This window comes from Elgaria multicarinata, chromosome 8, assembly GCF_023053635.1.
Source record: "Elgaria multicarinata webbii isolate HBS135686 ecotype San Diego chromosome 8, rElgMul1.1.pri, whole genome shotgun sequence".
Classification (NCBI taxonomy): domain Eukaryota; kingdom Metazoa; phylum Chordata; class Lepidosauria; order Squamata; family Anguidae; genus Elgaria; species Elgaria multicarinata.
Window position 1 is genome coordinate 67804348 of NC_086178.1, and position 26322 is coordinate 67830669.

A 26322-nucleotide genomic window follows, 5' to 3' on the forward strand; every position below is an offset into this window, starting at 1 on the left:
GCGGGAGACCGAGGGAGGCTTCCGGAGCGTGGTGGCGAGCCAAGGACTGAAACTAAAGACCGAGCTCTATAGGGGTCGCAGTGGGGCTGGGAAGGGAGAGACGCGCGTCTTACCCACCTACCCCCCACCCGCTGCCGCCGCCGTATAGAGCGTCTTGCCGCATGTTTGTGGCTTTCGGGGTTGATGGTTCTGATTATTCGTGCCAGCTAGAGAACTCTGCTGAGTCAGCCTCCAAAGCGTGGCCCTAAGGAAGGAGGGAAAAGGTAAAAACAAAACAAAAGTAAAACACGAATTATTTCTGTCTTTGCGTAGATCCTTATGCAGTGAACCGGATATCCAATACATTCTGCCTGGTTCTCAAGGCACGTTTGCTAACCATGATCTTTATTATTATTATTATTATTATTATTATTATTATTATTATTATTATTATTATTATTATTATAATATTTATTTATTTATTTATATAGCACCATCAGTGTACATGGTGCTGTACAGAGTAAAACAGTAAATAGCAAGACCCTGCCGCATAGGCTTACAATCTAATAAAATCATAGTAAAACAATAAGGAGGGGAAGAGAATGCAAACAGGTACAGAGTAGGGTAAGCAGGCACAGGGTAGGGTAAAACTAACAGTAGAAAGTAACAGTAGAAGTCTGCACAACATCAAGTTTTAAAAGCTTTAGGAAAAAGAAAAGTTTTATCAACCAGAGTTACTTATAATATACTGGGGGTGCATTCCAACAGCTACCGTAATGTATTTTTTTTAAAAAAAATACATTATAAATGGGGAATATGTGTCCTTCCAGATGTTATTGGGACTGGAACTCCCATAAATATTCACCATTGGCTATACTGGCAGGGGCTGATGGGATTTCTAGTCCCAAGACCTACTGTATACAAAAATACGAATATGGTGTGGAGACCCAAAGCATATGTTACTTTAAAAACCTAGCGCAGCTACTTCTTTTTACTAGAGACTAATGTATTTTTTTTTAAAAAAGAAATACATTTATATTACACGTTTTCTCCAAGGCGGCATACACGGTATTCCCCACTTTTAACTGAGGGGTTGTGAGGTAGTTCATGGCCCAAGGTTCCCCAGTAAAACTCATGATAAGCAGGGATTTGAACCTAACCACTACACCACAGTCTCTCAAACTTTGGCCCGTCTAGCCCAAGTCTAGATAGCAAGTGCTCTGAGGTGAGGAGATATACTCCTCAGTATTGGGTTAGGGGGCATTGGGGTTGGAACCAGACTTTGCCTACAAAGTGCATGTTAAGAATGGCTGGCTGGGGAATGCTGGAAGTTGTAAGACTTTTTTCTGTCTAAACATGCATAGGATTGCACCCTTAACCATATTTAAAGTAGAAACTTTGAAATCAGTGGGACTACAGTTAGTTATAACTTGTTCCATTGATTTCACTCGGTTTTCTCAAAGTATGACTAAGTCTATATCCAACCACAATATTTAACCTAAAACTGTATTAATAGAATAATCTAATTTAACCTTCCCTTGTATTTCTCTGCATGATTAAGGTTGCAATCCTAAACCCATTTAAGAGAGAGTAAATCCCGTTGAACATGATTGTGCTGGAGAGCAGATCTCAAAAGATTGTAATTATTGGAAATTTGGGGGTCACACATAAAAAAGGAGCAGACACTTCACTGGGGAAGTAGCCTAGTCATCATGGAGAGCAAAGATATCAAAGAAGCACTTGTTAAAAGAACATGGGCTTTGTTTCTTTGGACATAGGATAGTTTGGTTTTTTGCAAAAGCATCTCTGATTTTGAAAAAAAGAAAATTTAATATTTTTATTTATTTATTTATTGCATTTTTATAACGCCCAATAGCCGAAGCTCCCTGGGCGGTTCACAATACTTTTTTTGAATGTATAGAAAGCAAATTCTAATATTTACATTCTGTTTGAACAACCAGTTCCAAATTCTTAATTGGGTCAAAGCAGCACATTGGAGGCTTTAATTTTATTTATTTGCAAGCTAAGAGACTAGGAAAGTTCTGCACAGACCTCACTGAACTGAATTTAAACTGTGGCTTCCACAATAGTCCTTTCTGCAGGAAATAACTTTTACACAAGAGCCAGAAATAATCAGCAAAACACAACTTCCCATATGGTTTACTGTGTTTTATTTGACACGTTTGAAGAACACAGTGAATTCAGAAGATGCAAATGTGACACACTTGAGATTTGCTCCATTTCTTAGTCAGTCTGGAGTCTTGCACAAGAAGGGAAGTGAATGAAATCACAATGATGGGTTTGTTTATTTTTTACAATATATTTGAAGAGTTACCAAAGCAGAGATGAATATTGGAACATTATGCCCAACAATCTGTACACAATGCATTGTGTGTCTATTTCTTTAAAAGTGTAAATATGCAATTCACCTTAGCAATTACATTACTGCAGGTTGAAAATTACATTGTTTAATAATATGTTCAAAATAAATGTTTATTTTGAAGTACTACACAGAGCATTGGTTGGGGTGGCTTTTAACAGCACTGTATCTTACCAAACTCTGCTATGATTCTTAATTTCCAAATTTATGTGAAGTCACTTTGATATTTCCAGAACTTTGCTCAGACAGAAACTTTAGTTGAAAGCAAAGGGAGTTTGCCTGACAGGGTCCAAGTTTGAGTCTCTTTCATCAGACATAGAGCACAACCTTTCGCATAAGTTTCTAATGATGAAGGTCTACAAAAAACCTGCAGCAAAAAATACTTAAATATCTACTTTATGGAAACTTTAGCTTTCTATTCACATCTGGATTGCTTCTATAAGCCTAACAAGATGGGGCAAATTCTACTTATGAGGGAACATTCATGTGCCACTTATTTTAAACATAGCATAGGGCTCCATACTAAAGCATGTAGTCATAGCATCACGTTCTATTTCTAAGAAGTTTCATTAGATGTCTAACCTAGATCTGCTGTTATTTAGGGGAGTGAGGCTGGATTCTGGAGAGCATGCCCAACAAAAACATACTTAGCTTTAGGGCTGAGGAAGCCAGGTGTGGGAACTTTAAAAACAAAATGCATCTCACAATAATGGCAACAGCGCTACAGCAGCATTTTTAAGCGGGCTACTACAGTTGGATTCTAGTTAAATGCTTCCTACGAGTGAAGCTGTGTTTGGTAGCTATCATCCAAAGAGTACTTCAGCCAACGTATTTGCAGTTGCCCCATTTCATGTACTCCACTGGGATTCCGTTGGCAAGAAGTCAGGCTGAAGTAGTTTGTCTGTCAGCTGCACAATATATTTCTGAGGAGCTGCAGCCGTCCATGAGTCATCTCCTTTCATTGGCTGCAGACATTCTGAAGAAATTACATCCAGGGAATTAATCAGATCAGACACCCACATGCCTCCATCCAAAAGAGGTTTTGTTCATGTAAGCTAGTGCACTGCTGGGCAAAATGTAGCTTTCACTTCAATAGATAGAATTATCTTGCTATCAGAATGGAATAAATCTTTATGCAGAAGTTAAGGAACCTCTGATTCGAGATGTGATGGAAATCGTAAGACCTTATAGTATCATAATTTTGGGATAATTTTGACCATATTCTCAATACTGCAGTATGACAGTGCTTTCAACCTGGAATGATAACTATTTTGATAAGACATTCAAAAGAGTGATTAATGAAGATAATACATAAAATGTTTACACATACTTTTGTTAGAGAAGATAATTGGTAATGGGTTTATAGTGTACTTTATCATGTTTTTGCATACAGATAGTGGAATCATGCTTTTAATCAACATTAATGTATTGGGAAACATCACTTTAAAAAAGAGTCATGAATAAATACAGAATAATGAGAAGATTCTCATAAACATATGCTAGAAAATTGGAGGGAAATCTTCAACATACTTTTGGTTTGCCTGTGTAAACAAGCTGATTAGTCCACATATGGTCTTGATACCTAAATTGAGGACTGAAATTCTATTCAGCCTTTGCGACAGTGAGAAGAAAGGAGAGAATGAGCAAACATGTAAAGATGACATTCTACTACCTGCTGTAAAGAATCAGAAATGATTGAATAGTTACAGAAATAAAGACTGAAAAAGGACTCACTAGCAGGGATATTTCTCCAATGCCCTTTTGTCTGGGAGGGGTGTAGAGGGAATAAAGCATCTAGCGGCAGGGACATCACGGACTTTGGTAATGATGGCTTAGGAATTCCTATTATATGAAATCTCTTCCTAACACAAATATGAAGTAATCAGAAGGAGGGGAGCTTTACCCAGTCATGACAGTAATATCCAAGTCATTCATTAATTCTGCAATCCTATACGCACTTACCTGGGAGTAAGCCCTATTGAACTCAGTGGGACTTACTTCTGAATAGACATGTGTAGGATTATGCTAAAATTGTAAAAAAAAAGCAGACTCCCTGTAGTTCATCCTTCCCCAAGATGGTGCTTTCCAGATGTTTTGAATGTCAGTTGCCATCAACTCCAGCCAGCTTGTCCAATGGTCAGAATTTTGGGAGTTGTCCAAAACATCTGGAGGAGCACCAAGTTAGAGAAGGCTGATCTGTTGAACATATGATGATATGACAAGTGGTTCAATGTTATTTGAAGGCAATCGCAGGGCTAGGAAAAGCCAGAAGTCACATAGTCAAGGAGGCTCTGTCTTATAACATGGTCATGTGAATCCCAGGCAGGAATCATATTCCTAAGACCTGGGAAGTAGATTGCATAATACTGCTGATCAGAAGAGGGGAGGTAGCAGACGAGAAGGTGTTGCTTTATTGTAGGGGTCTGGTAGTCAATGTGGTACACCACACTCCCTCTTTAGTGTCTATCAAGATACCAAACTATTATTATTATTATTATTATTATTATTATTATTATTATTTATTGTTGGCAGCTGGGATTGCTTCAAAGTGAAATGGGAGCCTCTAGCTGCCACCATCTTAATTTCCCATGAATGACCCTGGCAGGTTACTTGTCCTTTGTGACTAGCCATGGCCACCCACCATAGGATTCCATACAGAGCAATCTGTGTTTATTTTTGCCTTTCTGGATGTTCATGACTTTTGCAGTTCCAGCTTATTGCAGGCCTGCACAACCTATAATTCACCATTCATGTATTGGGACCTGCCTGATGCTTGGCAACCCTCTGCTTTTATTTTACCAGGTAGGTAGAAAATAGAGGGTGTTCTGGTGGGCTATCTTCTGTGCCTGTTGGCCAATGTTCAGCTTGCAGGACTACAGGTTGTGCTGGTCTAGGCTAGCAAAAGAGAGATTGGTGAAATAAAATGTGCACCTTGAATCTGGAGTTCATTTGGCATAATCAATGTCGTAAAAACATCACCTAGTTTTTGTATAGGAGAGGCGACTTGATCTACACTAGTAATTATTGGGCTAAGCCCAATGTAACACCAGCAGACTCCCTTCCCCTCCTCTGCATGCCCCATAAATCTGCTTTGGAAGGTCCCCCAGCCCCCAGGAGCAGATCTGGGGCACTCACGGAGGGCTGTAGGATCAGAGGGGACATTCAAACCCCAGTGTTGTCCAGTGGAAGGGCACCATTGGATACAACCCATTCCTATGCATTCCTTCAAATGGAATTGTGCCCGTTAAAGCAAAGAGAATTTAAAAACCCAGCAGTATGTCTGCATGCTATTATTTGCATAGCAAGAAGAACAACGTGGTATGGTCTGACATTCTGACACTCCTCTCCCCTTATTATAAAATCAGCTTTGTGCATTACATATCTTGCCATCTTTAGAAGCCTATAATTATCAAAGCAGACTGAGAAACTATGTTATTTAAAATTAACCACTGAATGCAAATCAACAGGGATAAAGACTGTTCTGTACAAGAAAATAGCACTTTAGAAAGAAAGCATCTGTACAATATTTAAATATTGTATATACATCAAATGATTTTGTTCATAGCTCATCCTTGGGAATGGCTTATTTGTAAACTATGGAAGGCCACACACTCGCGCATATAGAAAAACAAATATTTGCTTTTAAAAACACAGCGGACAGGATAAAAAAAAGGATGTCAGCATGCACACTTACTAATTATTCCAGTAGAATTATTATTCAAGGAACAGCAAGCTAGATACTGTGACTAAAATGATCCAGTTCATCCCTTTGATAGTTAATTCAGCAAAGCTTATTCACATTCTATCAGGGAAATATATAATGGATATAATGCAAAAGGCCCCTTTTTCTTAAATTCTTCACTGACAATTTTAAGATGTTTGCCCAATGAATGCACAGCCCCTAAAATATTATGTAAGTGCCTGATAAAGAATCTGAGATTTCAAAAGTAAAAGGATTCTATGGCTTTCCTCTCATGCATAGCTAAGGTTCATCTAAATAATTTGCCTTCTGGTGTCTTGAAAACCTAATGGATTTCAGCGGGTGACAATGTGTTTTCCCAAGTTTTGTGAAGAATGGCAATTTTTCCCAGCTGATAACAGCAGACTCCTCTGCTGTTGGGAGTCTGCTTTCAAATCCAATGTTTCTGGGTTTGGCCACACAGCAACAACCCTGTCTCATGGTTGTAAATTACACTGCACAGAGTGGACCTCTGTACTGCAAGCTGCTAATCTGGAATGACCCACTGCACAGAGAAGTGGTGTTTTGACCTCAAACCTCCCCCCCCCATCACATTAGGTGGGTTTGCCCATGCTGTGGGATAATACTGAGCTGTAGGCAGTGAGCCACTCCAAACAAACCACACAGGGGTGGCCTCGTTGTGCTACAGTTTAAAGCGCTTTGTGTGGGGCCCAATTGTGTTCAGTTGCTCTGATTTATACTTGGAAGAAACCAAGTTTGTCATCTAAAGACTTTTATAGTTTTGAAGCTGGCAGAGCTCAAAGGTATGTATCATGTTCCCTTCTTAAGTATGCACACACATGCTCTCATCTCTTGTCTCTTCGAAGTCAATCCATTGAAACAATACCCAGAGATAGTATTTGTGCCCCCCCTTCTGGCCAGATACCACACAGCTTGACTTTTGTTGGGTAGCTATTTCCTGCTGACAGTCTGTTTCCTGGCAATTTTTATGAGCGTGGATTTGAAGCTTCATCCTGACGAAGTTTTGTCACAGAGGCGAGAAAGCTGGGGAGGAGGAAAGCTGGAAACAGCACACTTCATAATCGGAACACCTGGCTTATGCAACGTTAGATATATAGTTACATCAAGGAAGGCAAACATTGTAAATGCGAGTTAATGACAGGTAGTTGGCGTTGTATATAATTGTGGTTTTAATAACCTCTGTGTGTGTGTGTGTGTGTGTGTGTTTGTGTGTGTGTGTGTGTGTATTTTCCTGATGAAGAATTCTGAATAACTATATAGTTCTTTCTTCAACAGATGAACTAAATTGGTCCAATAAAAAGGTATCACTTTTCTTATACTGCTTCTGACTCTAGGACCAACGTAGTAATATTTCTCTATTCTTAACATGCGTGAGAGAGGTAATGAAAATGGCTCCTTCCTTTCTCCAACCTGAGGATAGAATTGCTCTCTACTTAACTATTGCTACCGTACCCTCTTGTCTGTTTTGCATGGGAACGTCCCATGAATTGGGTAGCTGGAGGTATGTAAGATAAGCAAAATCCTACCTACTGCAGGATGTCCAAAAGTAAAATATGCGATGGGGACACATTCTGAATTGCAGAAACTGTTGTGATGTTTGTGAAACATCTCTAGCCAGTGGTCAAAAAAGAGAGAAGAAAATGCAATTACTAGGGCTGTAATGTTGAATCAGTTAATTGGTGTCCCTGATTAATCGGGGAGCACGTTATTTTTTTTAATACAAATGCTTATAAAAACTGCAGGGGGGCAAGCACCATCTTTAATTGATGGATTGATTAAAATTTCGTTAACCAGGTTGCAGCCCTAGCAAATACGTTTTGTGACTTAGAATTTTGTTGAACAGAAGCAAAACCCACACATCAACATATCCTATATCCCTACTAAGCAAATGTGTTTTGTTATCCTAGAAAGCCAATTTTTGTTTCTATTTGTTTCTATTTTTAAATGAGAGGCCAGAAGTTTAAACTATAGGATTTGTATAAAAGCATATAAATGAGAGAGATCTTTTATTTTAAAACTGCTAAACACCTATACGTTGCCACTGATAATCACAACAGCAGCAACAAATCATTCAGTTTGGAAGAGCGCCTTCGTTTAGTGCTGCAGAGATGACATTCTGCTATCCTAAGCAGTGTCCTTGATATTAGGGAGTCAACATGCAGTTTGCTATATTGGGGTCTAAAAAAAAAAAGACCTGGAATATCAGCTTTGACAGTGTGGGCCCAAAATACAGAACATAATATTAAATACTTCAAGTAAAGCAATTTATTTTCCCAATCAAGAGGGCAGTGATATTTCAGTGACTAATTCCCATTATGTACTTAGCCATTTTAGGGTTATTCCATGTAATGTTAAGCACCTGATGACCATGTGTTCAGATTCTCGAATAGATAATTTCAAAAACGACAAAAAGCCTGGCCTTTCCCTGCAACGGCTATCCTTTTCTGTTTAGCTCTAGCTAAAATTCAGGTCCATTTGGTGATGCATGAGAAATGAGAGAACAGAATATTGAAATAATAGGTGGTGGAGAGGGAAGGAGTATTAGTAGTTTAGGAAATCAATACCAGCTTTGACACTTTTAGAGGTGGCAACATCAATTGCCATGGCTTTAATCTCAGTGTCCCCGAACTGCATGAGCGTTTTGATTTCCCTCCGGCTTGGCACAGATGTATCAGTTCCTGTGAGATCCAGGCGGAGCGTGCCACACTTTTTCACCCCTGGCTCAGTGATGAAACTGACGTTGTCGTGTTCCGAGCTGTAGATATTTATCACGATGACCAGCTGGGAAGGCTTGGCAGGCGTATAGCTGCGCGACACGGTTTCACCTAGGGCCACCGATTGGTCAGCAGAAATAAATTTGTCAAAGACGTCAGTGCACCAACGGGTGCCATCTTTAACGAGCAGCTTTTCTGTAGGGTGCTTCCCTTCCACATAACGATTCAGGACCCCTACCCCATAGGTCAGGGGGGAACGGCGCACTTTAATGACTGCAGGATCCAGGCCAAATAAGACGGCTCCCTTGAGGATAGTGAGCCCCACATCCTGAGGAATGATGATTCGGCATTTTGAGCCAAAAGCACTCTGGACGGCTTGTTGTAGTAGCGGAGCTTCAGCAAATCCACCCACCAGGAACAGGAATTTTACATTGGTTACTTCTGGCTTTTCAAACAGATCACCTTAGCAGAGAAGGAAATCAATAAGGTCAATGACAAAAGCAATAAATGGGAAGGGCCATAGCTTAGTGGTAGAGCTCATGCTTTGTAGGCAGAAGTTCCAGGTTCGACCCCCTGGCTTCTCTAGGTAGGGCGAGTAAAGAATCCACTACTAGTCAGTATAGACAATACAGACTAGTCGGACGATTGGTTTGACTCCCTATAAGGCAGCTTCCACTATAAGGCAGCTTCTAAGTTCCTATGTAATCTCATGAGAGAAATCAAATCAAAAATCTCTTTGTATATCCATAGATAGATAGATAGATAGACAGACAATATATAGGCAGCACAGAGGAGTGAAAATGATGTTGATGACACTGTTCAACATCTGTTGGACCAAAACAACTTTCCCCTGCTAGTGCTTCCAGTTGGTTTAGATTACAGATCCCATAATTCCTGACCATTGGCCATGCTGGCTTGCAGGTGATGGGAGTTCCAGTTCAAGACATCTGGAGGGCACCTGGTTGGGGAAGGTGGTCGGAAATCTTGCTTGGCATCTCTAATAATTCCCACTTCTCTAGTTCACTAAATAAATTAACTATAGGATTGGAAATAAAGCTGGAAGTTTTAGTCTGTTTAATTGGCAATTAATCACATGATACTTGTAATAGATAGATGCCAGTTGTGGCTAGTTTGGTTTCAGTATGTTAATATAATTTAAAAAAATGGTCTTTCCTTCTTAACAATAAACAATAACTTACAGTTCAACTAGAAAACGGTTTTGCCCACTTCCTCCAATAGTCTCAAAAAATCCTCTACCTTGAAGTTTTTTCAGTGGTACATTTATTTAAGTAGAATAGATTAATCGGCCAAGTGATCACTTAAAACGCATATTTCCTAATCAGCTGAAAGCCATAGAAGAAATTTTAAAATCAGGGTTGTCTATGAAATAATACATAACAAACCAGATGAATGTGTGTGTGGGATTGGCCAAATATTGCTTGATGTAAACATTGACAGTATCTCAGGTGCATAGAGTTTCATGGTGGAAAAAACATTTATCTCACTGGATTATCAGGGTGAAACACTAACATGGCAAGTTTAGTGGATCCCTGTGGAAAGGCTATGCCAATAGACAGCCATGCGGGTATTTCACCAGTTTGGTGATGGCTATTTGTGATTATGTCATTTTCTTTGGTAGTTCAGATATTACATAGCAGCTACTTTTCCACTAATGGAAGTCATTTAGTGAAGTCATTTGTGAACCGCCCAGAGAGCTCCGGCTATTGGGCGGTATAGAAATGTAATAAATAAATAAATAAATAAATTTAGTTATGAGAATAATCTAACATGGAATCTGGTAGCTCACATGTCTCTGCAATGATGATTTCATGATTTCTAAAGTTCCAAAATGTATTTTGGAGATCATGTAAGACACTGGCCCTTTCTACACCTAAGGATTATCCCAGAAAAATGGAGGGATCATCCCTGCCTGCTCCTGGGATCCCCTATGTGTCATTTGGATGCACAGGGTTGATCCTGGGACGATCCCAGGATATAGGTGTGGTGTAGACATGCCCACTGTGGCTGAAACGTGTTGATAATTATTTTGACTGTGAGAGTAGAAAACTCCAATGAGATAAAAACTTTGCCCAAATATTAAATGTGAATACTAGATTGAAGTAATGAGTCTCACTTATGTCCTAACTAGATTGAAGTAATGAGTTCCAGCTATGTCCTAACATTAAAAAAATGAGGCCAAACTGGGAGAGTAGGAATGTAGAAGAAGTCATTCTGTAGTTGCTATTTTTAGCAGAGTCGAAAATTGTTTAACTTTGGAATCGGTGGGTTCTAAAAGCCCTCAACTTTGGCTAGATTGTATGTATTACTAGTGTGTTTGCATATGGGGGTGGGAGGAATCAGAGACTGAAGTGAAAGATAATTAATAGTCCCATCAGAATCAGAGATGGTGACTCTCCTCTCTTTCATTCCAAGGTAAACGATAACATATAAATAGGAAGATCATTATTGCAAATTGTAGTGCCTAGAATTCATCTCTACATAGAAAATTTTCAGTGACTCAAGAGAATCAGCTAGAGTGGATATGGACTGAAACACGGAGCTGATGTAAGCAGAAGTTATCTCAAGATAAAAAGTCTTGGGATAGCCATCCTGAAGGAACAGTCTCTGAATTTTGAACATTGAATCTTTTACTGAATAATTTAACAAACCCTTAGAAACTCAATAGACTGTTGATACCTACTGAGATGTTGTATGATTTGGTCAATGGTGGGTTTGAAGAGGGCATTCATTGCATCTGGACTCATCCTCAGCATTCCTTGTGATGACCATTTCACAAAATCCACACTGCAACAAGACATGAGAAGAAAGCTTGCTTTTAAAATAATATTGTCTGATTTTAAGGATAAGGCATCTTCTTTAAGATGTATTAGATGCCACTAGTTGGGATAACTCTTAGGAGAATATCCATTCCCATTTTATAAGCTATTGTCATTCTGCTAATGAAACAATTTTACCTTAGCTATCCTTAGTCATTAAGAAGTTGTTATTTGCATGACTTAGTAACAAAAGACGTTGTTTCAAAAGCCTTTAACTTCCAGTTACATCCTTCCTGTGTAACCATGAGTTTGTGTACATTAGCAAAGTCTGTGATAAACAGTATATGAAGACATGGTAAATAGAACATGAGATAGTAAGGGAGAGAAGCAGAAGGGAACGGCCCAGGCTGAAGGAGAAGAGAAGATTGAGGGGAGACATGATAGCACTCTTCAAATACTTAAAAGGTTGTCACACAGAGGAGGGCCAGGATCTCTTCTCGATCCTCCCAGAGTGCAGGACACGGAATAACGGGCTCAAGTTAAAGGAAGCCAGATTCCAGCTGGACATCAGGAAATGTTAGAGCAGTACGACAATGGAATCAGTTACCTAGGGAGGTTGTGGGCTCTCCCACACTAGAGGCATTCAAGAGACAGCTGGACAAGCATCTGTCAGGGCTGCTTTAGGGTGGATTCCTGCATTGAGCAGGGGGTTGGACTAGATGGCCTTGTAGGCCCCTTCCAACTCTGCTATTCTATGATTCTATGAGAGGTCATTCTTCTTCTTAGGGTGCCTTCTCCTATCAAAGGTTCACTATCAGTACAGCTATTTTTGTTTTTGACACCACTGCTCTAAATAATTGTATAGAAATACAGCTGTACCATTCCCTCAAGTTCTTTAGCCATGATGTTTGTCTTCTTCCCACTGATCTTTTTCCTTCAATTTCCCCTCCAATAAGTTGAATGGTGTATTTTTCTCCTCAAATAATATGACCAAGATATTGCAATTTTCTTCTTTAGATGGTATTTATTAATTCTGTTGGTTTTTTCACCCTACGTATAACATCTTCATTTGTTATTTGGTCAGTCCATGGTATCTTCAACATATGTCAGTATATCCACATTTCAAAAGATTCGATTTTGTTCAGATTGTTTTTCTTAAGCGTCCACACCATAAAATAATATTGGAAACACATAGCTTCTTACCATCCAAGTCCTTAGTGTAAGATTAAGGTCCAGATTACATAGCCGTTATTTCATTTTGACAAACGCTGTTCTTGCCGTCTTAATTCTTGTGTTTATCGCTTGTGTTTGTTTATTACCTACATTGAGCCAAGTTCCTAGGTATTTTTATTTTGTGACATGCTCGATTGGCACATTGTTTATTGTAATGTTAGGTACAGTAGAAAATGTTTTGATTATTACCATATATTAGAGGTAATTAGTTTTTTCTTATGTCATGGAGTAGCTAAAGCAACCATCCCCAACCTGGTGCCCTCCAGATGTGTCAGAGAGAATCTGGGAGTTGTAGTGGAACACATCTGGAGGACACCAGGTTAGGGAAGGCACAGCTAAGGACTAGGAACTGCATGCGGCAATTTTGCAATCCTCAGGCAATTCTAAAAGGAAGTAGTAACCTTTATACGCTGATAAATAGAATAATATCTCCCTCACATATTGTGGGGAATTTTCTCCACTTTTACTTGAATTACTTATTCCTTTTTGTGTTGCAACAAACCAAAGTACCTCTCTGGATTCTTTTAAAATGCAATCCTATACATGTCTACTCAGAAATTAGTCCCATTGATTCCAGTGGGATTTACATCATGGTAAACAGGTATAGGCTTGCTTGGTTAATATTTTGCTTACTTGCTTTTCCTTAAGGCATGTTCCACACTGTGACCTCGAAATTTCTTGTAATAGTCAATGAATGAGAAAGGCAGAGTGATATTGAGTGGATTAGTCCGGTCTGGGGCTGCTGCTCTCTTGCGAGATTCAAATGCTATCATCAGATCAACCCAGGCAGCTGGTCGTTTGATTTTAAATTGTTCAATAAAATCTTCTCCAAATATTTTACAGAGGAGTTTTTCAAATTCATAGTCCACCCCCAAGGAACCATATGGCCCACCTGCATCGGAAACAAATGGTATCTTTAATCAAACATATTGCTTAAGGAATTATATAGTCAAAATATTAACATTCTACGGTCATTGCAATCTGCATTCTAAAATTAAACTAGAGGGAAACATACTGGATAGGAAGCAGACTTAATCACATTCAGAGCTCAGACCCATTTTAAACTCTGTTACTCTGTACAGCACCATGTACATTGATGGTGCTATATAAATAAATAATAATAATAATAATAATTTAAACAGTGATCTGCTCTCAGTGTGACTAAGTCTGGATCTAACCCACTCTGTGCAGAAAAACCTAAAACAAAATTATAGCTGCAATTCTAAGTACACTTCTAAGGAAATAAGAGCTTCGTGCCCTGTGCCTGGTTCCTGGCTCCTTGCGTTTACTCACGAGGAGCCAGGATGAAACTGGGACGGCCGCCCACACTTCCCGCGGTCTCAAGACAATCCCGAGACCGCGGGAAAAACGAGAAAAAAGGGTTTGACAATATCACAGGGAAATGGAGGGATCATCCCTCCCTGCTCCCAGGATCCCCTGTGTGTCATGTGGATGCACAGGGACAATCCCCAGGATATCGCCTGGTGTAGACATGCCCTATGTGTCTGACCTTAGAAGGCTGATGGTATCCAGCTACTTTCCTCTTCCACAAATCTAGTTTCGTCTGGTCTGCCCTAAATTTCTTTTTTCTTTTTTAATTTCCTTCCCCGTTTGCCTAAGCAGTCTGAAGTAGGTGTGGAAGAGATAAAAGGACTGGCAACAACCCTGTTTGCTTCATGGAGGCAGTTGTCCCTATAGAGGCAACAGGAAGTCTTAACTGATTAGCTCTGTGACCAGAAACTGATAGCAGGAGATACTTACGTGGGTGTATGTGTTCATATGTGAGGGAACCTGACAGGCTAGTATGCCATACCCTGCAATCAACATGCCCGGTGGCCACACACACCAGTGGTTGCACAATCAGTGTGCGTGGGAAAGGCCTGCACATGTATACTGAGCTTCTCTACGCAAGAGATATTCCAGCCCAATCAAGAGTCTTCTCTCAAATCAAGAAGCTCCATGTATGCTAAACCTATAGATGGTGTGTGTGTGTGGGGGGGGTTAGCCTGCATGGTCCCACAACCCTTCTTATTTCTTATTTTTTTTAATGTGTCTCATGTCATCTACAAGATTCCGCTCAAGGGAAGAATAACATGAAACTACTGCTAAAAATGGCATCTCTATGTCTAATTCTCCCTTCATAATGTCTAGTAGAATTTACCAGTGTCCTGATGTCACAGCACAGAGTAACATCTACTAGACATTAGGGAGGAGTATGAGTGCTGCATTTGGTGGCAACTATACATTTAAGATAGTGCCTGGTTTGGCACTTAAGAGGACTGAGTGAGGCTTCCCCATTTCGTTCAGATTACAGGGCCAAAATTCCCCCTTTCTGGAAGCTCCTGTTTCTTATCTCCTCCGGAAAATTCGGGGCTTCTCTTCTCTCTTTGATTTGTCAATCCTTTCTGCCTTTCCTGGAAAATTATTGGGGAAGTAGGCTAAATAAAAAGAAACAAATATAAATGACTTAATGTTGTTTTCCCCTTCTAAGTACAGAAGCTGAGTGCATATGGCATGATACTCCTCTTAACAGTGTCACCACATCTTTTAATAGCAGAGAAATTCAAACATTCTACAAATGGTAGGAGTAAAGAATGTAACTTTTGACCTGTTGCCTTGTAGAGTTCCTTCAGGTGTCCTTCAGGTAATCTGATCTGGTGGACAGTCAAATCAACTGTCCCTCCTCCACTGTCCACGACTATGTAACGGTCACCTGGTAATACAAAAGTAATGGTAAGTTGCACCTTGTGTTAGTGTCGAATCATTGTGTTGGCATGTCTAGTCAAAAGCCATGAATATCTTTAAATTGTGTTCTAGTTTGCTGTCTAAAGAAGAATGGGCAGAGATTGATAATGGAGTTTGCAGCATGTTAATTGGTTTAAGCACAGACATCTGAAGAATGTAAGTAAGTGATAAACAGAATGGGGCATGTTACCTATATTATAACTTGTTTTAAAAAATGAACAGAGTCAAGAGTGTGACTGCATAAAGCTAATATAGGATGTAGCACTGGCATATTCACATGCTCTCTTTCCTTCTCTTCTAGCCTTGGACAGCCAATCGCTTATTTTATTTATGGCATTTCTATGCTCCCCTCTTAACTAGCCTAAAATTAATATAAAGGAAACAATAAAATCCAGCAGAGTGAATGAACGATTACCTTGAAGGTCTAAAAGGCACTGACGCATAATTTAAAAGGCCTGGGGAAACAAGGTTTTTACCTGATCCTGAACAGATTGTAATGTAGGCACCAGGTGAACATCTCTGTGGGGAGGTTGGGGCACCACCACCACAAAGGCCTGGCAGTCATCCCCATCAGCTCTTTAGGCAGGTTTATCTGGAGGAAGGTCTCTGATGAAGGTTTTAATGTTCAGGCAAGTATATGTAGAAGGAGATGCTCCTTCAGGTTAACCTGTCCCCAAGCTGCTTGGGGCTCTAAAAATTAATAGTAGCACATTGAATTGGGCCTGGAAATGGACTGGAAAGCAATGCAAATCACAAAGCACTGATGTAACACAATTGTATCAGCTCTATTAACAATCTTGCCGATCCCTTTTGCATCAGCTGAAATTTGCAAATCAATTTCAAGGGCAGCCCCACGTATAACATATTGCAGTAATCTAAACCAGTGGCAGCAGGAGATGGAAGAGGAGCTTGGGCAGGAGTAGAGCAGGAATTGAGTTTGAACACTTATTTGCCAGGCAGCCTTAAAACCAAATATCTGTATTCCTTAGAATGAAATTGCTTTGTGATGCATTAACAGCATCCAACTTTCAGGCTCTTAAGGCCACCAAAGGAATAGGACAGGAATTTGCCTTTAGGGCAGAAGTGCTTTGAGTATCCTAGAAACACCAAGCCATTTTCAGAAAATGCACTGTTGCTGGCAGTGTGAAACCAGTAGGAGCAAAGGAAAGGACACTACCTTCCTCCAACTCGGACCAGATCTCGCCTATGACATTTTCAACCAAAAAGGTGCGGCTCTGCCGGTTACGACGAATGTGTTCTTTAGCTAGTAGATGACAGAGAGAAAATGACTAAGTATAAGAAAGCATGACAAGCTGAATGTGTTTGCAGCAGGAAGCAAATGCAAAGGCACCAAGAGCTGGCTAGTCATTGTTCTGTTAAGCGCTAGCTAACGCCTTGGAGATAAAAGTCACAACCACAGTACATAGATCTTTCCTTAATTCTTTTGACAAATGGGTTCCAAAATAGGATATCGTCAAGGTGCAACCCTATGCATGTTTAGACAGAAAGAAATTGTAGAACTCCCAGCATTTCCCAGCTATGCTGGCTGGGAGATGCTGGGAATTGTAGGACTTTTTTCTGTCTAAACATGCAGGATTGCACTCTTAGTGGCTGAAAGATTTTCATTTTATACAAACAAAATGCAATCTATGCTGAGAATGGTTTTTTGGTTCTGGGTGAATTACCATGTTTCTTGCCAGCAGAGGGCACAACTGCCTGAAAATCAAAAGCTGGGCTAAATTAAAGTGTATTAAGAACAGATGGCACTTGAGCGATATATAATAAGACATTCGGATGGTCAGGTGGGTTACCTCTTTCACATAACTAGGAACGTAGGAGGCTCTCTTATACTAAGTTAGGCTGTCCAGCTAGTGCTAGCAGCAATTCTTTCGGACCTCAAGCAGTGACTGGGCTTTCTCATAACATGGGATCTGATCCTTTTAACTAGGACAGGAACTACACTACTGCTTTAAAATAGTTTATAATGGTATTGACAACTGTTAGGGCCCAGGGCACACGCCACATACAGGTTTCAAACCGTTTTCAAAGTGTTATAACCTGCTTGATGTAGATCCAGCCTAGGGATGTTGGACGAATCCATCCAGGGAGTGGAGCTTTGGCTTGTTTCTCTGCAAGCTGGCCTGACTCAACCTGCACCGAGTTGAGCCAGTTTGCAGATTTCCCCGTTTTTAAAAATTGGCATAAATAAAAATGTGCGTGAATGCAGTTTGCGTAAATTACATGAATTGTGCCTGGAAATTGCATAGAATACATGAACTGTGGCCAAAATGTGCATAAATTACACAAATTGTGGCTTGGGGGGCAAATGCAAGCCAAGTTGGGTGCTCAGCGGGAGCCTATTTAGCCCCCAAAGGCCTGGGTTTCAGACATCCCTCCTTTTAATTAGACATGCCACAGATTGAAGCTTCAAATAAGTCTCTACAGATTTCAGTTATTTTCACTTCTATACTGTGGAGCTATACATATGAAACCAACTTGTTCCAGATTTTTTTTAGGGTTGCCTTATCATGCATTGACAAAAATATATAAATAATAATAAGAAATGTTGTTGGAACAAAGATATAATCCAATATGAACATTTCTTGCAACACCTAATACAAATGAAGCTGTCTTCTTAGATCATCTGGGCTTTGCTAAGACAGGTCTAAGTAGTAGGCCATTCTAAGGCTGCACTCCTAAACCCACTTACCTAGGAGTAAGCCTCAATGAGTCTTACTTTTGAATACATCAGCAAGTACATCTTACATAAGCAAGATGATGATCTTACATAAGCAAGATCCAGCAGCCTTGCCCTCTTTTGTATCTGGTCAAGAGGGCAGGGCTCCTGCAGCTTTAACTGTTGTGATAAAGAGGGAATTTTACCAGGTGCTGCGTGCATACAAATGACACCTGCTGAAATTCCCATTTCTATACAGCTGTTAAAGATACAGGAGCCCTGGCCTCCTATATGGTCACCCTAGGAGTAATGATATGATGAGGTCCAAAACTTAGGATAAGGTCATCAACATAAGAGTTATAAAGGGCAGGAGTTTGATCTAATTGCCTAGAGAAATCCTGGGAGAGCAAGAAGCCTACCAAACATGTTTACCTAAGCTCTGCAAACTATACTTGCTTAGATAGGTAACTATAAGATGTTAATGATGACTGCTTGGTTGGTTGAGAGGAATAGAATTTTAATTTTACTGAGAAACGTGCTAGCTACGATTCCTATTATGCTTTTAATAATCCTAATTGCATTGTTTGTAGTAATGTGCTTTTCTTGTTTCATTATTGCAAAGTTTTATTATTCTCTAATACTGTTTGATACATTCTGACATTTGAGAATACTGTTTAGGAACACCGAAGATTCTGTGAAAAAAGCAAACTTAATTCATACTATAATCAATCTGACTGTATAAACTAGCCTCCCCCAATGATATGTATAGCCCTCCAGATGTTTTGGGCTATAGCTCCCATCATCCATAACCATTAGCCATATTGGCTGGGGGTGATGGGAGTTGTAATCCAAAACAACTGATATATACAATATGATAATTATGCTGTGTTATGTAATAACTCATCCTGGTTACTACATCATGTAAATCAGATCAGTAAGCCTTTGAACATACCTTCCTACAAAAGATTTTGGCAAGAAAGGGTGAGCAGAATTAGGTGGAGCACTGAATCAAAGCCTGGTTTAATGTGGTGTACCTGGTGTAAAGCCAGTGCCAATGGTCTCGCTTGGGTTGTATCCATTGACGGGCGCTTTGCTGCTTAGGTCTATCATCTGATGAAGGCGGAGTTTCCTGCAGTAGATGGATGCAGCCTCTGGTTCCAAGGCAATTATCAGTTGCTCAGGAATCTCGGAGGATGCCATTCCTGCCTGTGCATGGAGAATTATAAAGCAGGGATGGGGAAGTGGGGAGGAGGAAAGTAAAGGAACCAATCAGTTGAACAAACAGCTTTGATTTCTGACTGCCTTCAGAGTGAAGTTGTTTTGTTAATCCTGATATTATTATTATTATTATTATTATTATTATTATTATTATTATTATTTTTAGCTAACCTTCCTGTCATATACTAAGTATTGTGGTTGATGTTAGAAACTCTACTTTGTTTCACAGATTCATAAACAGGAGAGATGCATGCACTTTCCCTACTGAAAATAATGACACAAGTGCATGTGATATACCGAGATAAACAAAGATATGTTAAGAGTAAATTATTAACTCTCTAAGCATCTAGTTAAGCTTCATAGGAGATCTCAGATCCCTAAAACGAAATAGACAATTAACTTTGGCTTTCCTGCCTCATCAACATTAAATGTAGCTATCCTCTGAAATTGTATTTGCCCAATATCTGTTTGTTATATTTGCATGCTGACTTTCCATAAAAAATGCCCAAGGTAGCATATGAGGAAGATGCAGTGCCAAATCATGTAAATCAAATCTGGTCTGGTTGCCCAGTGCAATGGGTACATTTATCTGGGCTACTAATATATTTGCTAGATTCCTGAATATCAACATCCCAGCTTTCCTGCCTGCTACAAATACTCTCAAAAACATAATCATGCAACAATTAGGGCTAGATAGATGGGGCACATTCAAGCTAAAGTTAAGCACATTTAAAACTCAGATTTGAAATCAGCTTAATTTCAAAACTCAGATTTGAAATCAGCTTAATTTCAAAACTCAGATTTGAAATCAGCTTAAAATGTGCTTAATTTTGGCCGAATCATATCTATCATATCAAAAACAAACCTAATCCTTGGGCTCTCAACAGTCTATCTAAGAGGTGTGTTCATTCTCAAGTTATAGGCCCCATTCCATGGCTTTAACCACGGTGATTAAGCCAGAAAGCTGGGCTGTATTCAGAAGACACCTTAAACCACGACTTTAACCATGGTGAATAAGGCTTTTTGCTTTATTCACCATGGTTAAAGCCATGGTTTAAGGTGTCTTCTAAATGGGCCCATATTATTGGAAATATCATGATAACCTCTGTCACTATTTCATGCAAGGCACTGTAAAATAGTCAAAGCATAGTATCAGGAAATGCCGGTTAGCACCAAAACACACATCTTTCCCCATGTGGTTTCTCTTATTTGCAAGACCTAGTCCTGTTTGCCATGCTCCATTTCAAGTAGAAGTATTTTATTCTCAGCGGGTCTGAAAGCCAATCCCAACAGTGGCGAAAGAGTTAAAGAACAACACTGCAGCATGCATGGCCCAGTAGGATTGAAGATAACATGCCAAAGGAAGGTGAGGAACCTGCGGCCTTTCAATTATGTTGGACTCCAACTCCCATCAGTCCCAGCCAGGATGGCCAGCAGTCAGGGTTGATGGGAGCTGTAGTCCAACAACATTAGGAGAGCCACTGATTCCCTGTCCCTGTTCAAAAAACTGGCTCCAACATATCCTCTTCCAATACTTTGACGTCTATTGCTTCCTAGAAATGACTTCAAGCGAGTCACAAACAGGATGGTTCATTGTAGGACTGGTTTAAAGATGTAGCATCTTTTGATTACTAAGCATCTAACGCCTGTATTATGATCTATTTTTAAGAACATTTCTACATTCTATATTGGTGTGCCAGATTTTAAAATGAGCAGTTCATTCACATCTTCTAAAGAATTACAGAAGAAACAGCCTATTTGATTTAGGCATATTTGTAAAAATAGATGCATAACAGAGACACAAAGCTCCCTGCTACTGCAGTGTGCTGAGCTTGTTTCTATTTTGTTATGCTGCTACTTTTTAAAATGAGATGGCTTTGTTTTTAATTGATGTAAGTAACCCTGAGCGATGCAGATGCACTGCAAGGGCAGGATAGAACCTTTCTTAAATACATGTTATTCAATGCATCCTGGTTTTGGTTTCCTACAGTATGATCTACTTTGGGTGAGTGACATGATATTCTACAAAACATGAAACATGTTTCCCCATTGCCATCTTTTGAAATTTCTCAAGGCTATGGTTAGGCTTCTACAAGATAGCACACTGAGCCCCCTTTGAGAATGAATCACTAAAGGGAAGAAGCAAACAAATCCCAAACACAAAAAGGTTGTCCTTAAAATATAACAATATCCATGAATAGGAATTGCAGTCCAACGGCCTCTGGAGGGCCACATGTTCTCCACCCCTTCCCTGAAGTATGGGAAGCAGTAGCCTCTAAAAGCAGTTGTGTGGGGTTTAGCACAGCGTCCCTTTCTGTGGTCTGCCTTTTGCAGTGACCCACACAGTTCCTTTACACTCCCAGATGCATTAATGGTCATCATTGTAGCAGCGAAGGGAGCTTGCAGGGACATGACTAGATACATACATAAAAGTAAGTACACAAAGCTCTTCATCCATTAAATATACATGTGGTGGACTAAGTGTGTTTTGACTTTTCAGTAAATGCAAGTTTGTGCCTTTGCATTTTTGACGCTCACCTGTGGGGAAGCAATTTACCGATGAAGGTATGCACACACACATACCATTTTCCCAATGAATATCAACCCTCCACCCCACAAAGTTACTACTTGACCTGGTATAGAAAACCTATGGCCACACAGACTACTTTCAAAACAAAATCTGCTTTAAAGTATGTCATCAAGTTATAGGAAGACAGATTCCATCTGGACATCAGGAAAAACTTCCTGACTGTTAGAGCAGTACGACAAAGGAACCAATGACCTAGGGAGGTTGTGGGCTCTCCCACACTAGAGGCCTTCAAGAGGCAGCTGGACAGCCATCTGTCAGGGATGCTTTAAGGTGGATTCCTGCATTGAGCAGGGGGTTGGACTCGATGGCCTTATAGGCCCCTTCCAACTCTTCTGTTCTATTCTATTCTACTCTATTCTAAGAAGCATTGGTTTTGAAAGAACTTTAAGAATGGCATGGGAAAGAAATCTGAACATGCTGGGAGCCTTCATAGGAAAGGGGGAGGGAAATCATGACCTGGAAACATTTTTTCCTGACAAAATAGGTGTGAAAATTCATCCTTACTATTAATTAATCATGACTGCAAGCCCTAACCTGGCAATTGTTCTTTTGTACCCAGCGAAGGAATCTGACCATTATTGTATTACTGCAGAAGCCGAGGGATTGCTGCACCAATGCCCTTCTAGGATTTATGCTTTGAAGTGGGATATGAAGTCAAGTGCTCTATACCAGGCACGCCAGACCAAAAAATAGGCAGACTGGGTTTTTCCTGCACACATCTGCCTCTCAATTTGATGCTGAACCTGCTTCGACAACAGAATTCACTGTTTACAGCATTTTGGCCCGTTATGTTTGACCTTGGAAATACAAATCCTTTGAGAAAGTCTCTTACTGTTGACATCAATAGATTTAGACACTGGCAGGTTTTCTAAGCAGGAAAGAGAGATTGCTCTGCCCAGCATAACCTTCGTTCTTCCACTGCAGCAAGGTGGCTTTGATTTCTTCTAAACACACTGCTGTAAAGACAAACAGCCCCGACACATGCATTGGTGCAATGGATGAAGTCATATTACTAAGGGTGCAATTAGGGATAAATTGTATTTTATTCCATGAAGTGCAGAGGCTCAATCAAACATAGCTTTTATAGACAGTGTGAATATTTGATAGCTCATTTAGCCTGCATAAGCCTTTTAATTTCTGAGTTCATCTTTTTGCAAGAATGCTCTAAAACATTCCTGGTTATTTACCAGGAGCAACAGCGGGTCCTTCTCCGCTTGAGTACCTAAGCTATTAGCAGTTAGCTGTGCGACATATTCAAATGCAGGACTGGGGTGTATTCCATTAGTGTGGCAGAACCATATATTTGTGCAAACCTAACTACTGCAATTAGCAGGTGTAAATTGAAATTTGTTAGCACACATTTCTTGTGCCATGCATTTTAACACCATGATCAATTATGCTTCCTTAATTAATTAAGCCTTCAAAATGTTACAATCTCATACCACATTATAGCTTCATAACAAACATTAATGTTTATGTAGACAAGAGAATTCATAAGTGAAAGTATCACCAGAAGAATCACATCCACAAGAACATGCTGTAATAACCCCAATCCATTCGCTGACAACTATCTGTCTCTACCAGCAAGTGATAATTAAGTAGATTTCTCCATCTCCTCTAATATTGCTAATGTGTCTAATTCCCCGTTGCGTTTGATATTCTGCAGGCGGAAAATGAAGTACAGCCGTGAGGGGCTGTAGCTTTAAATCGCCACGTGCCTTTGTTCCCGAGGATCTTTCTGCCTTCCTACAGCAAACATAGGAATTAGCAAAGAAATGATAATAACCATAATATGCCTGTTGCAAATATGAAATACATTAGCCACTCCCTAAAATGATTTCTAAAGTTCTACTAATCTAAAGCACTAGATCAAATATCTGACAAAAGCCGCTGCAAAACCTACACTGACACTTTCCCATTTCTTCAAAACGGGGAGCACCATTTGCAAGAAGAAACCAGTAAACAGGATATATTGTGATGAGTTTGGAGATATTATTATTATTATTATTATTATTATTATTATTATTATTATTATTTGTATACCGCCCCATAGCCGAGGCTCTCTGGGCAGTTTACATAGGATAAAAACACTTAAAAACAATATACAAAAATTTAAAATCACAAAAACATACAATTTAAAACCACAAAAACATACAAAAACAAACCCAAGCTGAATGACCTTGTCAAGGGTCTCTTACAGCCCAGTTCGTGATTTCAAAGAAATTCAGGATCCCTTCTGACACTGACCAGGTTCGCACAATCCCTGCACACGCAGGTCATAAGCCACCTAATTAGCATAATTACCCTCACAGAGAGGTGTTGTGTCAATCCGAACCCTGCAAGGGTGGGTGACTGGGGTGGTTCTGGGGTTTTAGGGTGGTTTGTGAATAACTCCAGCCACCATCTTTGTCAGGTACAAACATCACGCCAACTGAAGCCCGGCAAGAGTAATTATGCTAATTAGGAGGCTCTTAATGGCTTATTTGGCTTATTTTTCCTCTGTGATTGTGGAATACTGCCCTGTAAGTCTTGACTGGAAGATTTCTGTAGGTAGAGCTATCAGTGTAGATCCCTGGAGGCAACACCACTTAAGACCGGACAAAGGACAGCTGATAAGGTCTTGGTGATGCATTTCAGTGGGAACCAGGATGATCTAAGAAGGCATAGGTCTATTATTTTTATCTTTTAAAGATGAATATCTGCGCTGGAACAGACTGAAAGGAGGCATAGAGAGCTCACTTTGGCTAGACCTACACTACTGCTTTATAGCAATATTGAAGTGCACTGATAACTGTTGGGGCCCATTGACTCTTAACATATACTGCTTTCATAGTGATATATCCTGCTTTTTATTCCACATTTGTAATGATCTGTCACAAGGTATAGGTCTGGCTTTTCTCTTCTGCATGAAATGCTTTGGCATTACGGATACCCCTAGAAATCTGGTGGGGAACAGGAATCTGTTGGGTGTGTTAATTCTCTTGATCCTCACCTTATGCCTGTATATATGTGCAAATAAATCTTATACCATAGAAATACCATAAGACTCTAATAACTTTCTTCTGGATAAACAACACTTAGTAAGCACTGGAACCATTGAAACCTTTCACTGCTCAGAAGTGGGGTGCTTAACCATATTTACTGAACTATGGGAATTGCAAACTGTTCTAGCTGTAGAATTTTCCGATATCTTATTATGGAATATGGAATGTTTTTACTGAAGTACTGGCAGATTATGAGGTGAAAATATTAGGGCCGTGGAGGTATGAGAGAAGCAAGGGAGGAGCTCTCATTTATTGACACACAGCATTTGACAATCTGTATGACTAGTACAGAATTCTACAGGTTATGCTGCTAAATCGATCAAATTCTAAACATTTAAATTTTGCAAAAAATAAAATTTTAAAAAGAAAGACTTTCTGAGTCTTTCAGCTGAGACTGTCAGCTGAGACAGATCATCAGGCAGGATTTTGTAATGATGAAAACAAATTTGTTTACTGTACCACCACCCCAACTTCATTCTTCAGCAGAAGAAGCAGTGTTTTTCACTACTGCAAAGAAGAAGAAGAAGGAGAAGGAGGAGAAGAAGAAGCTACCATGGAGCAGAAGGGGGGAAAGTAGCTATGCACTGGACACAGTAGCAAGTTGCAGTTTAAGCCTGGGTTATAATCTTTAGGGTAAAGTCTATAGTCCAAGAGGAAGGGGCATAGAGGACTTGGCTAAAAGCTTTGTACTCTTACACACAAATAAATAAGAATGAAACCTCATTCCAACTTGGTATATAATCTGCTCACAATACATACATGCTTTGGGGCATGCTGCCCATGGATTTGTTTAGTTCTCTTACTAATTATAACTTCAGTGTACAGGAAATGACATTCTCCATGCTGTCTCTATTGTTTTGTGTTTCCTGTCCTGACACCACTTTGATGTGGTGAAAGCGAGGAGGAGCTGAGGAGCCTTATGACAAAGGTGAAAGAAGAAAGTGCAAAAGCCGGGTTGCAGTTAAACCTCAAAAAAACCAAGATTATGGCAACTAGCTTGATTGGTAACTGGCAAATAGAGGGAGAAAACATGGAGGCAGTGACAGACTTTGTATTTCTGGGCGCAAAGATTACTGCAGACGCTGACTGCAGCCAGGAAATCAGAAGACGTTTACTTCTTGGGAGGAGAGCAATGACAAATCTTGATAAAATAGTTAAGAGCAGAGACACCACACTGACAACAAAGGTCCTCATAGTTAAAGCAATGGTATTCCCCATAGTAACCTATGGCTGCGAGAGCTGGA

At 39.9% G+C, this 26322-nt stretch overlaps 1 protein-coding gene across 2 annotated transcripts in view; it reads right to left on the bottom strand.

Annotated features, from left to right (window-relative positions):
- Positions 1 to 8120: 8120 nt before the first annotated feature.
- The window catches only part of HSPA12A (heat shock protein family A (Hsp70) member 12A), a 61827-nt gene continuing 43625 nt past the window's right edge, over positions 8121 to 26322 (bottom strand). For both annotated transcript variants that reach the window (XM_063132706.1, XM_063132705.1), the window contains exons 7-12: positions 19261 to 19432; positions 16727 to 16813; positions 15413 to 15517; positions 13438 to 13696; positions 11496 to 11599; positions 8121 to 9256 (exon numbers count right to left, since the gene is read on the bottom strand). In XM_063132706.1, coding sequence (XP_062988776.1) covers positions 8622 to 9256; positions 11496 to 11599; positions 13438 to 13696; positions 15413 to 15517; positions 16727 to 16813; positions 19261 to 19432 — 1362 coding nt within the window. In that variant the 3' untranslated portion in view covers positions 8121 to 8621. The remainder of the gene's footprint in view (positions 9257 to 11495; positions 11600 to 13437; positions 13697 to 15412; positions 15518 to 16726; positions 16814 to 19260; positions 19433 to 26322) is intronic.